The sequence below is a fragment of the Puntigrus tetrazona genome, chromosome 13, assembly GCF_018831695.1.
Source record: "Puntigrus tetrazona isolate hp1 chromosome 13, ASM1883169v1, whole genome shotgun sequence".
Lineage (NCBI taxonomy): Eukaryota > Metazoa > Chordata > Actinopteri > Cypriniformes > Cyprinidae > Puntigrus > Puntigrus tetrazona.
In genome coordinates, this window is record NC_056711.1 from 486,609 (window position 1) to 503,426 (window position 16,818).

Here is a 16,818-nt window from a genome sequence, read left to right on the forward strand (position 1 = left end):
ACAATGATGATATTTTAACCCTATCAGAGTCAGACTATTCACTTGAGAACTCAGGAGGGCTCTGTTTAATTTTTAGGTGTTGCTTTGGTCGCTAGGGCTGCCTCACAAAAGTTACTTGCAAATTTGTATAGCCTACACTATAGCCTTTTTGAAAATTTAATTTTTTTTAAATATGCCTACAATGCTGCATTTATTTGTTTAAAAATGCAGTAAAAGAAAAGAATGTGAAAAATAACTAAAATTCTATTGACATTTATTCTTGTGATGCAAATCTGAATTTTTAATCTTCAGTGCTGAGTGATCCACTAATATTTTTTTTTATCAAACTATTGCTTTTGATGCACAATCTATAGCCACCCCTAAACATGTAAAATCATGACATTTAACGGTTCAAAAGGCATAAGGATTTGTTTAAATCATTAATTATATGGATCTAATACAAATTCAGTGCTTTTCACTGTCGGTGCAGAGTTCCTTTTGTTCACATATATTATTAAGATACTTCTTACGTGTTGTCAAACCACAAAAAAGCTCATTCACGTTTTGTGAAAAGCTGTATCAGTCTTGCATAACACCGTGCCACTTTCCTCTGGGGGTCGGCCATCTTTCTTTCAAGGAGCCTCGTGAGATACTAACACCTTTAATATCACTTTTCATCACTTCCTTGAATGTCTTTTGAAAGATCACGCGTCTATCAGACAGTCACAGCAGGATAACGAGGAAACCAAATTCAGAATTGGAGTATTTTTTTATAATTCGTGTTTTGAAGCTTTGAAGGTGGGGAAACTCATTCGACATGTCTCCGTGTTTCTTTTAGTTTTTTCCTCTGCATGCCATTTCATCTGAACCGCACAGCTTACTCTTTGGTTTCCCTCGATATCTGCCACTAATATGAAGAGACTCATCTGCAGGCCGGCTACCTCACCTGTCAGCTAAATTATTCATGGGATCTGTTAAAGTGCACTTTTGAAGGGGCTTGTCAAGAGGCAGAGAGAAGTCAAAATGCCCTAATTAGAATTCAGTTGAACCAGCACTGAGAAACAATGTGAACTCGGCTGAAAATGGAAGTTGCACGAGAGAAACACGACCAATGTGCTCAGAAAATGCTATGTAGTCGTAGTTCTGTAAAGTGGACCGTCACACGTATGTGTGTGTCAGTTTGTTTTTGTGAATCATGTTTCAGGTCATGACTGTACTGGGCCAAGTGAGAAACCTTGAATCCAGACTCATCTTTTACTGTCTGTAAACACTAGTTTCATGGTGCAGCTTGAAACAGCGCACAGCATGGCAAACACCATGCTATATGCTATTTAGCGCCCTTGTTTTCTCTTGTAATGGGTTACATGAGGAGCAATATGAATATAGCTGGTAAGGTCATAATCATAAGCGTCAATGACATGGCAGTATTTCTTTATTATCAATTCATTTTTTAATTGCATTAACATTTAATTAATAAAAAAACACTTTTATAAGGGCATCAGGGTAAATGTTAGAAATAAAGGGTGATGTTAAATTTATATTGAACTTACTATTAATTTATATTCAATATTTTAATTATTTCATAAAGATTATATAGCGCACTCTTTTTTTTATGACTAATAAGATCTTCAGATGATTTTACCTTATGACAAGGCAAGGTTTATTAAATTGCAAAACATGATCATATATGTCTATATACATATATTACTGCAGTAAACAGCCGCAAAATCGTCTCTCATCGATAGGCTTGTATGTATTTGTGAATCTTTGCTGTAATTGCAGTAATGGCTTTGCAGTGAGCTCGTGTGAGAGACGAGCACAGTGCTGGCACCGATGTTTCCAGATGAATAACTGGGTCAGTTTAAAGACGATGCCTCTTATCGTCTCAGTTCATCGGGAGTGCTCAAATTCTCAGCTTTTCAGCAAACAGCCTCAGTAAAAACTCACTATTCAGCTGCAAGGAAACGAATGTTTGGCGGCGTTTGTCTTCCGTGGGTTTATTTAGCACTGTAGCTGAATTCTCTCATAACAAGTGATTTTTCTTTTTTTAAGTACATTTCCGTTTCCTGTTTTACGTGTGAAGTTCTTCAGTGTTAATGTCACCAAGCTACTGTAAGGCCAATGAGAACACACCTACAGAACGAGCACACTGTGCCCTCTTGTGGAAGTGGACAACTATGAAGTCAGGACGAAGACATCCGGGATCCAAACTGCATTACCGTGATCAAAAGCAGCTCTTCTGAATGATGTTGGAGTGTCTAGTATCTCTTGCAGTGGGGGAGGAGCGTGGCTTTCTACGGTCTCTGCTTATCTTGAGCCGCACAGCTCCTCTTCTTCCAGCTGCTATGCACTGGAACTCACTATCACCCAGACAAAGAGCTCCAATTAAAAATGCATCAAGGTGTTTTCTCACTAGACAATGTGGGATATCAGTCCAAATACAGGCTGCATGAAAATAATCAGCCTCCGGTCATCAATAATGGATGCAGTGATCCGGCTTCTACGAGAGGTTTTGTATTTTTGCTTTGACAGGATAATGTTAAGCTAAGCCAACTGCTTCGTGAACTTCAAAAGAAGGCCCTTGTAAAGCAGTATGAGTATTGTTGGTGGTCACAGAGACAGATTGGCTCACCAACTGCTTTAGGTCTATGTCCATAGCTGAAGACTATATCCTGTGAACTTTATATAGCATCTCACAGGGACCTGGAGTTGTTTTTACTATTATTATTATCATTAATAACAAATTTTATGTATTTATTAGTGTTGACAGATTTGTGTGTTTAGTTGTACTGCAAAAATTCAGTACTCGTTCATTCATTTATACATTTTTCATTCAGCTGTTCAAGTGTGACTGCTTATATAAACATAAGAGACTTCACAGGATCCATAAAATTCACAGGATCCATAAAAACTAAAATAATTTAAAAACTAACTTTTTTTAAGAATGGCACTTAAATTGTTAGGTAATCTTTAAATAAAAAATTGTGACATTTAATATTATATCCTTTTGCGAACGTGCATCTTATTGCATTTAGCCATGTTTCCCATTGAAATTAATATTAAAATAATAGGAAAGTTTTGGATTTCATTATCGGAAGCTAAAATCAGAACCATTATGTAATAAAAGCTAAGTTAAGAAAAAATAGTGTTCATTTTTGAAATGGTAAAAACTATAATGAACGGCCTTAGTGATTTGAACATCATAAAGTAACATGATCTGTGTTTGGCCCAATTATTTTGTGTACAAGCACACAACGAATCATTGTGCCTATTAACACCGAAAAAAGCGAATCGCTCAAGCAGAACTCGTCTGTGTGTAGAATTACTTCTCAAATAGACCCCTGCCTTTGACCTCACAAGGTGAGCCAGTATAGTTCTCCACTGTTGGATACACAAACAGCCTGTCTGGCAGCTGCAGTTTCCAGTCTTTAATGTTTGAGATGTCCACTCTCCGGCCAATAGCCCTTTGAACTTCAAGGGTCAAGAAGCTCCAATCACAAAAAGAGACTTTTCCATTCACTTCGAAACTCAACCTAGGCCAGTGACAGGACGTGTTCCATTTCCACTTTTAGAGTACCTCGAGTGTTCTTACACATGCTTTTCAGGACAGGTTTGATCTTGACTGCTTTATTTAAGCGGTAAGGTTGTGTTTTATTGGTAATGCAATCAATAAAGTTGCAAGCCTGGCCTCAGGTGCCTGGTTTTAGAAAACGCTTGCTGTGTTACGTTGTCCGTTGGGTGTTTTGCAGTGATATAGTGAAAGCGTTTCAGGTCATAACTGTCTCGTTCTGTGTATTTTAGAACTCTTGATATGCTTTGGTGAGCAGTCAGAAGCCAGCACAGAATCCGTCTATGCTATAATAAGATTTTAACTACATTTAGTGAAATAGAAGACCGTTTATACTGTTCACGACTGTGGTGAACACTGCTGGACTGCTCATTGTTGTCGGTATAGTACCTGGCAGACTATAGCGTGGAGATTAGAGATCTGAAACAAGAAGTTGTTTGAGAAGCGACCTCATTTAGTCGACTCAATAAGAAACAGCATTATAAATCTCATCATATTGCATTTTCTTTCTCCCCTTTTTGCTGTGCAGGGATTTTAAAACTAATATGGTAGTCTGCCAAAAATCTACTTACTGGAAAAGACAGGCAAGGGTACTTCACATCTCTGCTCTTTAATCACAAGCATTGTGCATTTGCATTTTCTGTAGTGTGCACTTCAGATGCTCTATATCAGACGTATGTATGCGTGTCACAGCCCATTTTCATAAATGTCACCGTCGAAGTTTGAAGTCATTTTTTAAACGAGGACGTCTGCTATTAAAATAAAAATAATAACTCTTATACACTATAGTATTTTTTTTAAAAGGTCATAGTTGGTAGCGTCGCAAATTCTTACGTAGATACACCACCACCGGTTCACGTCAGCTGCAAGACTTTTTATCAGATGTTATAGTGTTATTATAGGGACAAAAAGGGAATAATAGAACTGGTAATCATGTACGTTTCAACTGTCTTAAATTGTTAGTAAATGTGTTTTATGTTTCCACGCTCAGAGGTGGCAGGGAATATTCACTGTGGTTTGGGAAGCTGTGTGGTTGACACTACTACTCCACCACGCACCATAACATAGCAGACATTCGATAGTTGTCTCACTTTCACCTGATATGGGGATAGTGTGTATCTCTCATGCTGCGTCCCAGAAAAGATCAAATGATTTGACCTCTGGAGCTTGGTGCCCTCCGCTCCACTGAGCCGGGGTACTAGTGCAGGGGCTTCCCGTTAGCCAGTGTCAGCTGTAATTGTTAGCCTGTGTTTTTCACAGACACATACACACATTTCCTTTTGTAAAGTAAAAACATATACTACCGTTTAAAAGTTGGGAGTCTGCAAGAACAAGGAATCTGTTAATCATGAATGTTTCTTTAACAACAAATCAGCATATCGTTTCGGAAGGATCACATAAAAATTACTTTTTATTGTCATTTTATTTATACTTATTAGTAATAATAAATTGACCACCTAATATGTTTAAATATCATGGTTGCTTATATCGAAGTCCTAAGTGCCTCTCAAAAGTTATTCTTCATTCAATTTATTCATTGACTGGAGCTGCATCTCTAACCCTAGTGAGCTGCTTTCTCCCTAGACTGCTTCACGGGCATGTCAGACGCACCCACAGTGCCCATAAACAGGGCTTAGATTGACAGCCCATTAGGTTTGGAAACACAGTCTGATTTGGTGAGTTTTATTACGTCTCATCAGCACATGTAGAATGGGTGGAAATGAGTTGTGCCGTTGTTGAACAGCTCCAGGATTAAACTGTTCTCTGTAAGTGGTACTGTTCTCAGTGGACCTTCACTAATGATATCCTTTCCCCTTTCTCTCTTTTCTGTGTCTCTCCCCCTCCAGGTGGTGTTGGTCTTTGCACTCAGCATCGGAGCTCTGGGAATATACTTCATAGATTCTTCGGAGTGAGTACTATTTCGATTCAACAACCGGCCTGAATTATTTATTCTCACATGAGTCAAAGGCCTTAAACACGGATGTTTAATAATGAGAGCTAAGAAACGAGTTGTTTTCTATGCCTCATTTTACTATGAAGACACTTTCTATGAATGGCACAAAATAGGAATATCTATAATAGGGTAGACATTAAGACGTGAAATATTCTATTTTGTAATTTTTGTGTGAAGTTTTAAATAAAATTTTAAATTTCAGTATTATTATTTTGAGATTGCATCTTTCTAGCAGTAAGGATTTAATGGACAAAAATGTAAATAATATAATAATAAGTCAGTCACAGGTTCAGTCAGAACAACACGGATAGAAAAAAAAGCACCTCTCACAGTATTGTGGGGCGTAACATTTTATAAAATTTGTAATAAATCCATTATGCTATATTCTGTATCAGGTACTATTTTCCCATATAGATAATAATACCATATTAATGAACTCTACATTCATTGGTACTGTTAAAAGTACCATTATATAATTCAAGGTTTTGTTTCGTAATGTTGGACTTTAAAGACTCAGCCTCAGTGTGATGGGATTATTTTGTCAATGAAAGCCAAGCAGGCCAGTTTCCATGGTTACGCTAGCAGAGCATCTCTGCTGCCCACCCCTCTCCTCTGAGCTCCCTAGAGAAAGGTGTGCTGTTAGCTGTTGCCCAGGCAACCAGGTGTCACAGTTTTCAAGATGAACTTTGCTCAGTGTGATGGCCAGTCCCTGCATACTCTTGCATCAGTGATTTATATAATAAGCAAAATTATATTATTACATTTTATCACTATGAATATAGCAGTGAGTTTGTAAGGTACAGATTGCTGTGTTGGCATTGCACGGCATATAAAAAGCCAACACGTGCAGTTTAAATCTCAAGCTAAGCTCTCAAATGAGCATGTGTACGGTCTCATATAAAGACTTGCATACGGTGTGTGCGCATGTTGGAGCAAAGCCAGGCATGATGGGATATTTTAATCTCTATAATGCTGGGATCAGGATGGTAAAGGAAGCGGATGGAGGGGCGAGCTGCTGTGTTCATGCATCATTCAGAAAAAAACCCGATCTGCCTCCTCATTTACAATACATGTTTTCATATTACAGCTTAGAGTCCGCGGCTTCCTCATTTGAGTGCATATGTGAGACAGATGATAAACAGATTTACCCTAGATGAGGTCACTTCAGTTTTTCCTGCAGGACACTGCTTTTACTTTCATTCAATACGCCTTTGGAAACCCTCCGAATTTTGGAGGTCTTTATTGTTTGCTACATAATAAATAGTAAGAAATATTTATTTATTTTCAACTTGTCATTGGTTTTTGCAAGAAATAAATAATCTGTGTTTGCATTTTCTTAAAGATATTTTCAGACATGCAGTCTATAAATAATATTACAGCCACAGTACTATGATTTTCACATTAAGAGACAAAGTCGTTGGTGTGTGAACTTATTTGTTACGTTTAAATGAGTCAGCTGACTCTGAGCTGTTCTTTTACATGTTGAGCTGCGCGTGTGTTTTAGTCAGAGAAAGTCCTACTAAGTATGTTGACTTAATGATATATGAAGCAGCAATAAAGCGTGTGTCATCTAAACTAATGAAACTCCTTTTTGTCTAACGCCATTTTTAAAAGGCCTTTCATATTTTTTCCAGCATTACTGCTATAATTATGACACAATTGCTTGTTCATTTATTTATTTTTTAGAACAAACTAGGAAACCGAGAAATGCTACACAACTGAAAATAGGATAACAATATCAATAGTAGTTCACTTCCGGAAGTCACAAATAAATTAAGGTTTTTGATCAAAACATTCTAGGATTATTTTCCATATTGTAGCTGACGATCGAAATTGCAGTTTCAGATTATTGTTTTGCACTATAGCACAGAGATGAGTGTTCATAACTTCATGAATTACACAGCCACCTTGAAAAAAAGTCACGCTGCGCTTCATTAAGAAAGATCGGGTAGGGAGAAAAACTCGTTTGACTTTTTCGCTTTCTTTCTCTACTATGTTCAAATTGCAATTTGAACCGACTGGCCACCTTTGAAGTCCGCTACGTAGGGTAAAATACTGGAATGTGTTTCTTTACCTTAGTAAAGTACCTTTTCAACTCAAAAAAGAAAGACATAAACATCCTGGATGGCACGTAGGGAAGTAAATTATCCAGAATTTTTTTATGTGTTAATTTCATACCCCTTTAATAATATGTTGGTAAGTTATTAAATCATCCTGTGTCCCCTTGAGCACCCTTGCTCTATACTGTTTGGGTGAATCGGTGGCTCTTCCGCAAACTGACTGACAGCCTAGTCTAAGATGTCCTGTCACATCTATTGTTTGAGGTCTCAGTCAGGGGATTTTTGTAGACGAGCGTTGTCCTGAATTCACTAGCGTTGCAGTGTGGCTGGATTCCAGAGAGAGGAGCCTAACTGAGTGATCTGGATCTGTTATTGGACTGGACTTGTTGTCAGATTGGACATCGCTCTCATCATTTCTGTAGGGAGGCTGAACAGTGCGAGACGTGAATGATAGCCATATAGACACTTTAGTTCTCTTCACTTTAGTACTTAAAAGCATGATAGACAGTGCTGTGACACCTCAAACAGTGCAGCTATGTTTTTTTGATGTATATCAAGGGTCTTCGGACTTTATCAGGCTTTTTCGGGAGCCCCTAGGTGGATAGAGATGTGGAGCATGAAAGGCTTGTTGAATTTCGAGGTTCAACAATACATTTACAAACCCATTCATTAAAATCTGCACAGTACCGTTCAAAGGTTTGTGCTCTGCAAATTCTCTTCTGCTGCTTTTGCAGTTAAAATTGATTGACGTTGTATTACAATATTACAATAATATTATTTAAAACTTATTTTTAAATATTTAAAAACTATAATTAATTAATTCCTGTAATGCAAAGCTGAATATATGTAGGAGTATAAATGCAATTATGGTCTCTCTTTATTACTTTAAACTTCAAAATTTTAAATAGTAGTATTGACTAGGGGTTGACCAGTATGTTTTTTTTTCAGGGCTGCTACCGATTATTACAGGTCAAGTAGATCCGATACGTATGTAAGATGTAAGCCTTCTCGTCTTGAACAGGAGCGCTCGCAAAATGAACTAAAACTCGGGGGAAAGACATGATGCATATATCTATAGAAAACTTCAAATGACCACTTAATGAAAAAAAAAAAAAAAACCTCTTTAATTTCTTTCTGTGAGGAGATGGCAAGTCAAGAAATTTATCTTTGCTACACGTACTCAGAAAACACTTGTTTATTAGTATTTTCGTGGGGCTTTGCTGCAGTCCTGTTATGTGCATCTACTAATACATTTGCATTTACTAGTCTTTGGGAAACACTGGTGTGTCAACAGAAATTATTATTAATACAAATTAAGATACTACTACTACTACTACTGTTACCATCTTGCGCCCTGCAGTTTACTCAAACTCTTTTATGAGATGATAAAGGCAACAAAAAAAAGAAAGAAAATCATATAAATATATTGGCCAAAAAGTCAGCATCTAATATCGGCCATTGTTTGCCCAGATTTCTGAAAAGTGGCATCAGCAAGAGAAGAACCCTTATTGGTCGACCACTGATATTACAACGAATGGTTTAGCTTTTGTACTTGTCATTGATGCATTATAAATGCAAAGGCCACTTTGTTTGTTTATTTGTTAATGTAGTAAATAACTGTAGTGTTTATTTGTTATGCTTGTTATGTACTATATGCTTTGTAATAACCAATTGTTCTGGTCCACACCTTTGACATTATTGAAAATTCAGATTTGGACCTTTGAATGTAGACTTTGAGTACTCCTGATACACAATAAAGAGAGAGTTAGTGAACGCTTCATGGTTAATATTATGAATACTGTGCTACAGCTAAACAGCTTGGGGAAATGTAAATATTTGGCTTCAATAATTTACATGTTAAAAAATGTGAAATAGCATTAATAATAAATCCTAATTCTTGATCGTGTTATTTTCTGATGACTAAATCATACATCACATGAGGTGAAAATTCATCATCTATGGCACATCAGTTGATTAACTTAAAGCACTGTGTATATGATAAGTGTAAATAATTGAAATATCATAGCTCCATTGTTTGAGTTGTTAAGACCACTAGAACTATTTTAATGAAACTTAACACAAACGTTTATTGTGATGGGTTGCCATGAGGACCTTTAAGTCTAGCCTATGTACATATGACATGATGATAGTTTTACTCAAATGAAATGGTCAAATGCTCATGAAGTGACTCTCAGAGCAGTTGTGGGGATGTTGATTATATATTTATGCCCTTATTGAGAGATGGCAGATGCTAAAAACACAGTGAGTGCCACGCACTTCAGTATGTGTGTGGTAAATAAAACCGCATGTCTGTGCCATTCACATATAACATATAGAGACTCATGCAGGTTTTCAGTAGATAGTCTTCTTGTGGCTTATTATTTACAGATACTAGTCCATAGTCGATTTAAGCGTACTGACCTACTTTTGATTAATTCATTAATCATTCCACATTATACAGTAAACTCCATATATAGGACTGAATTCTGAGGAGTTTCCGACCTCGTTTTCCCCATCGCGGAAACCATAAACAGACAATACTGAGGTCTTTTGCAACTTCAGTGTATTGGATTGTGATTTATTGCAGCTGCCTTTGAGGTACAACTTATGTGTACTGAAGCAAATCCAGTTAGAAAGCGCTTTCTGTGTGAAACATCGAAAACTTTCAATGCCTTCAGACTCTGCGTCGATTGGTCAGACTTGTGCCTGCATCAGTGCCAAATAGCGCGTTTTAAAATGAAATAATTTTAATCGATTTTGAAAATGGCCGATACCGATAATCATACAACTGCTTAATATCTGCTCTGATAATCGACCAGAACGATAATCAGCCCACCCTTAGTATTGCATACGATATTATGTTATTTATACGATTTCATGTTATTTATGCAGTATCTTAATTATTAATTCTGTACAGATTCTTATATTTGTGCATTGCATTTTACTTTAATTTAATGAATTTCTATGTGGACGGTCAAATATATAACTAAACTTAAGCTTTAGATTTTTGAAAGACCCTGGTTGAAGACCCCTGGTATAGATGGAAGGCTTGAACTCGCTGGATTGTTTGTGTGTGTGTGTGTGTGTGTGTGTGTGTGTGTGTGTGTGTGTCTTTCCCACCCGGTTCTGTTCCAGATCAGGTTGTGACAGCGGTAGTGGGTGCTGTGATATGCTCTTAATGATCTACCTCATGTTTGGCTCTAGAGTTACCGCCTGAAGTCCTGGCAGCTGAAACCTCCGCTAGTGCTGTCCTCACCAGAGAGATGTTTGCAACCGACACGCGGGTTCTCACCCTCGCGAGCTCCTCATTTGACCCGCCGTACCGCGTGACTCCAGCGTTAATGGTCTCGATAATGGATCATCCGCTGACGACTCTTACGACTCATTTACGCCTCTAATTATCACAACTGTTCAAGAATGTCTGGAATAAACCACACATCTTTCTCTTGATTTGGCCTGTCGCACATGTAAACAGGGAACAGCGGCACGTTGAATGCATCTCTCACATAGACAGCGTAATCGTCCGTTAAAAAAGCCATCAGTAGACATCTAAAGTGGGACATTTTGAGTGATTCTGAGCTGATGGTTACTCCCTAAGGTAACTCAAAATTTGATGAAGGGTGAAAGCAGCTATTGCAGACAGGAGTGGGGGGGATCTTTTTTTCATCACCTCAGTGCACACGTCTTTTAGGGGGGCGCTTCACTCAACACTGTGGATGCACAGCTCACTCTAGTGGCCGACGACCACCCTCCCCTGAGTTTCTCTGGATAATCCACCTTTTGTGTTAGGAGTCACTCTTCGCTTAGTGAAAAGACTCTTCAGTGGAGACAGTGGAGTTTTGTTGCATGACCGTGTTGAAAGAAGAGCCTACTGTATAACACAATGTCTGTACTTGTTGACCCTGCATTATTAGTAGAATTTGCTTTTATTGTTGCTCGGTCGTACACTAGGGGACAATAGTATTAAATAGATGGTTTATTCCAAACCCAAAACCATCATATAATGTTTGTTTTTTTTTGTGTTTGAAAAAAACAAGCTTTCTGACCCTGCATAGATACTAGCACAACTACAATACGCAGAAAGATAGTAAGGACTTAAAATCCATGTCCACGTGACATTAGTGGTTCAACCGTAATATTATGAAGATATTGGAATAATTGTTGTGCACAAAGAAAACAAAATAAATTACTTTATTCAACAAATTCAGTCTTCACTGCACTAATGCATGTGGTTCTGGTGACACAGGGGCTGTGCCTTGTTTACAAGCGGACGAAGACATATCACCATCTTGTGTTGTGATACTCTTGTGAATGTGGGACAAAGATGGAAGAGAAGAAATTGTTAAAAAAGCCATTATCTTTGTTTTTCTTTGCGCACAAAAAGTAATGTCTTAAAATTATGATTGAGCCACCGATGTCATATGGACTATTTTTAACTGTACTATGTCTTTATTATCTTTATCTAAAGATGAACAAAGATCTTAAGGGTTTGAAATGACACGAGGGTGACATTTTTGGTGAACTATCCATTTAAACTTTAGCAAAACCTGTCCTGCTCTCTGTTGAAATGAAATGTTAAATCATGTAACTTATTGTCTAGAGGTGTTGATGGACTTACCTTGGACCCTAAGTGAGCAGAGCTTATTAGAATTTAAAGGGAACTGCACTGAAAAAAGGGTGCAATACCACGGAGAAAGTTTAACTAAAGTATGTTACAGACTTTTTATTAAGACAAAATGTGCAAAACGGGCATCTGATGATTCTTTTAAAACTTGCCATTGTGTGCCACAAATATTGTTGGACTTGTGAACAGTTCCAAGCATCAGTATAAACACTATAAAAACCACCTGTTCCACTTTAAAGTGGCCTTAACTAGTATGTACTTACATTTAAATTAATAATATGGTACAATGCGCTTATTGTGAACATATATATTTTACATTGTACTCATATTTTTAAAAATACACATGTAATTGTAAGAACTTCTCTTCTTCAGTGTATCGTCCCCCTGTGTCCGTTCATCAGCAGTACAGAACAAATTCAGGCGCCTGGAAGCAGCAGTCGAAACAAACCACACGAGTGAAATCAAATCTGGTTTATTCAGAATGCAGCTTAACACAGAGAGTAAACCATCAGCTTATATAGCCCTTATGGGGCGTTGACCTCTATTGCATAGCTGGACATGCCTCAACTGCCCACTACGGAGAGCACAAAAGACAACTCCATATATGGGTTGAAGATTCACAAAACTAGCAGACTAGAGACAAAGCAAGTCTATATAAGGAATGAAAGACTACAGAGTTAGTAGAGTAACCTGAAACTACACCTGCAGGGCGAAAAGGGAATAGAACAATTGTCATACCTTGCTCACACACACACAGTAATAGAGAATTAATTCTCTCAGTCCCCTCTTTTAGGCTGAAGAGCCTAATTTCTGGCCATCGGAGTATAACGAGGACCTGTCATACTGTCAATTGTGGCATACACACGATCCATCAAACATCTCATAATGCATGGTCCAAAAACACATACAGCAAAACCGATTATTAAAATTGGTACAAGCATAGTAAAGAAAGGAGTCATCCAGCCAAACAGGTGATGTAAAATACCCCACCCCAGTCCTGTATCTTTTGTTCATCATCATACAAGTCTTCTGCAACCTTTTTCATTTCCTTCACAGCATGGCCCACAGCACCAGCAGGTTCGTCCTCAGTTGGGACGTCACGTACAACACTGGTCACCAACCAGAGCACATACTCCGCCTTCTTTTGCTAGCAACATGTCCAGGGCTAGTCGATTCTGTGTGGTCATCAGACGCAGAGCACCCAGCTCCTTCCGCGCTCCGTCTAATCCAATTGTGGTGTCATTAACAAATTTAGCCAGACGGTAGTGCAGAACTTCGGTCTGATGCCACAGATCACTGACACCATACGTGGGCACCAAAGAGGTCCAGAACCGGTGCCATTTAGTTGAGAGTTGATGTTCCTCAGGGACGTCATCAGCTACAGATCTCTTCAACCTGTGGTACTGTTTCTTATGCTGTGAGGTATGCTGGAATATCTGAACAGGGTAAGATAACTCTGAAACATTGGCCTTATCCTAAGATGTTCCTTCAGGAAAGGAACCTGTGTTGATGTCATTGTGCCGCTCCACCCATCACAGTTAACGGCAGGCTTCCAGCTATTAAGCGATCTACATACAGTTGTTATATTGTTTTGAGGCATGACAGACATGGACACTGATACAGTTGATGACATGATTTGCTGACATACATAACATGACTCATTGGTGTGATGTCTAGCTGTCCAATTGGCATATTGCCAGAACAAATTATCAGTAGGTAAAACACAGTTCACACATTGTAATGATACAAAAATCATGAATACTAACAGAAGCTGCATTCTGATCAAATAATAATTAAATAATATAATCAAAGGATATGTGCAGTCAGTTTCTATGTCAGCAACAGCGCTGCGTGTTCAGCTCCTCTGTTGTGCAATAGCAACCAATCTACGTAAGAAGTCGTCAGGTCGTCAGTCCAGTAATGCGCACCGTCCAGCCCCTCCCGTCCCGTGACAGTAGTGATCAATGATCCTACAAGAGTGGCCCCTTGTTCAGGTGTTGACGGCTAATAACAATCTGGTCAGAAAACTATTAGACATTCATACTGCTGAGTGATGCATTTTCAGCCTGGTTGCATGGATCCACTGTGGAAAAGAATCAGTTAGTACGGCGGTTCGAGTTACAGCAACAATTTTGGTAGGAGCACTATATTTTGTTTTGTCCAATGGGTCTCCCATTTTTAAGAATTGTTTCACTAATACTGTGTCACCCACTTGAAAAGGGTGAGTCATGTCAATTGGCATAGGTGCTGAACTCGAATGCATTTTGCTCCAATTCTTGTGGAGAGCTTCAATCAGTAACTGCACATATTCACTCATATGGACATCACATCCCCCATCTCCCAAAACACACCCTCCCTTTCTCCAAGGCGCGGGGAAAGGGCGTCCCATCACCATCTCATATGGTGATAGACCGTTGAGACCCTTATGGGGTGACATTCTCATTTCTGCCAGGACAACGGGTAGCAGTGAGGTCCAGTCTTGGTGACCGACCGTTTGCATTGCTTTTCGTAATTTATCTTTGATAGTACGATTTGCCCTTTCGACTATACCAGATGATTGAGGATGATATGGAATGTGGTGTCTCCACGTGATCTGCAATTCTTTCATTAGGTTCATTAGTACTTTAGACACGAAGGCAGGGCCCTTATCAGAGTCTATGGCGAGTGGTATACCATATCTAGGAATTATTTCTTTGAGTAGATATCGTACCACAGTGGGGGCGTCTTCCTTTGGGCATGGAAACGCCTCCACCCATCTAGAAAATTTGTCCACAAACACCAATAGGTATTTGTATGGGCCCCTCTTAGGTAGATGTGTGAAATCTACTTGCCATTGTTGCAATGGGCCCTCTGGCAGAGGGAGCTGTTGATGCGACGCCAAAGGTTTAGAACAATTATTCATAGCACAAACCATGCACCTGTCTAAAGTGGAATTAACATATGTGGCTAAATGTTGGATGCACAAAAAATTGGTCATTTCATCCAATACCCCTCTTCGGCGCGCGTGTGTGACACCATGAAACTCTCTTACCAAGAACGGGGCACAGGAGGCTGGCACACACACACGGCCGGAAGAGTCAACCAAAATACCGTCGTCATTCTTTGACGCTCCCTCAGAGATCCAAAACGCCACATCCGCTTCTGTAGCAGCCGCCTGTATAGCACAAATATCTATGTCAGGTAACATATTACTAGTCATAACAGATGTCGAAACAGCAGAGACCGACAACCATGATGGCATCAATCCAGATGCTGCAGCAGTTTTGGCTGCATGGTCAGCTAAAGTGTTACCTCTAGCCTCAAGGGTATCAAGGACAGAATGGCCCTTAGTTTTGATGATGGACAACAAACTAGGAAGACGACAGGCCTGTATTAAGTCTTCGTATGGTACACAGGACACAAGGCCAACATCATCCTTGTGTAAGGCCCATAGCGAGTCAGGGAGAGCTGTAAGGGAAGGACAGTCAGGGCCGCTGCTGTGAACACAAGAAACATTATGAGGAACTATAAGGCCTTGGACGGCAACCAAGGGCGCTGAGGGAGAGGAAGTAGTTTCAACCACAAGCTGTGACCCTGCAAAGGATAGAGACAAACACAGTTTGGACATCAAGTCTCTACCAAGCAAATTAAAAGGAGAGTCAGCCATGAACACAAAACGATGCTTAAATTTACAATTTGGATCATCCACACAAAAGACAACAAAGGGAGGAGTCATAGGACTCCTGAAGGGCACCCCATCGATTCCCACAGAGCTAACAGATGATGATGATATAGGCCCATTATACATAGACCCTCAAAGAAGACAACGTAGCCCCAGTATCCAACAGAAAGGGGTACGTTTGCCCATTCACATGTAACTCAATGAGTGGCAAGTCACGCCCTGTGGGGGAAGCAAAACAAAGAGATAAAAGTGCGGAATTTACAACTTCAGTGGGGTCAGAACTCTGTGGGCTGCCCTATTCTTGAGGACGGTAGACAGGCTGCTGCGCGTAGCCCCTAGGTTGGTAAGGAGCCTGAGGCTGTTGCTGCTGACTGCTAGGCTGTGCATACATCTGCACATACATCTGTGGGGACCCTCTCGGGGGCTGGGGTTGCCCCGCCCTTGCCTGCTCATTGGCCCTGCGCTTGTTACATTCTCTAGCCCAATGCCCAGGCTTGTTACAATAATTACACCTTCCTGGCTTTCTGCCCTTCTTAAATCCTCCTTGTGTACCTGGTGCATAGCCACCAGCTACAGACACACATACAACGTTGCGTTTTCCTACCTCAGGGAACATACCATCACTCTCTAAAGTTCTGATTTTGACCCCCGCATCTTTAACCTTCAGGTTATGTCTGTCACACAGATGGTACTTCAGAACATCCTTGTGGGTTGGAAGGCAGTTGGACATAAAGGTAGATATGAACATCGGGTTGGGCTCATTAATGTCCAGCTCCAGTCCGCCCACAACCTTCCTTCCACACGTCCAAAAAACGGGTGAAAAAACATGCAACAGTCTCATCCTTGCCCTGTTTACAGTTAGTGACTTGTGACAGATCACGGTTGGAAGATTTCAAATCCAAAAGATACTTTTTTAATTGTACACTCAGTTGACTCATCATTTCTTCCGGATCATCACGCCATGCAAATTCA

General features: G+C 39.5%; 1 protein-coding gene across 1 annotated transcript in view; it reads left to right on the forward strand.

Moving 5' to 3' along the window:
* LOC122356635 (calcium-activated potassium channel subunit alpha-1-like) overlaps positions 1-16,818 on the forward strand; it is a 159,468-nt gene that overhangs the window by 105,646 nt on the left and 37,004 nt on the right. Inside the window, exon 3 of the mRNA XM_043255571.1 lies at positions 5,395-5,456. Within this exon, the coding sequence (XP_043111506.1) occupies positions 5,395-5,456 (62 nt within the window). The remainder of the gene's footprint in view (positions 1-5,394; positions 5,457-16,818) is intronic.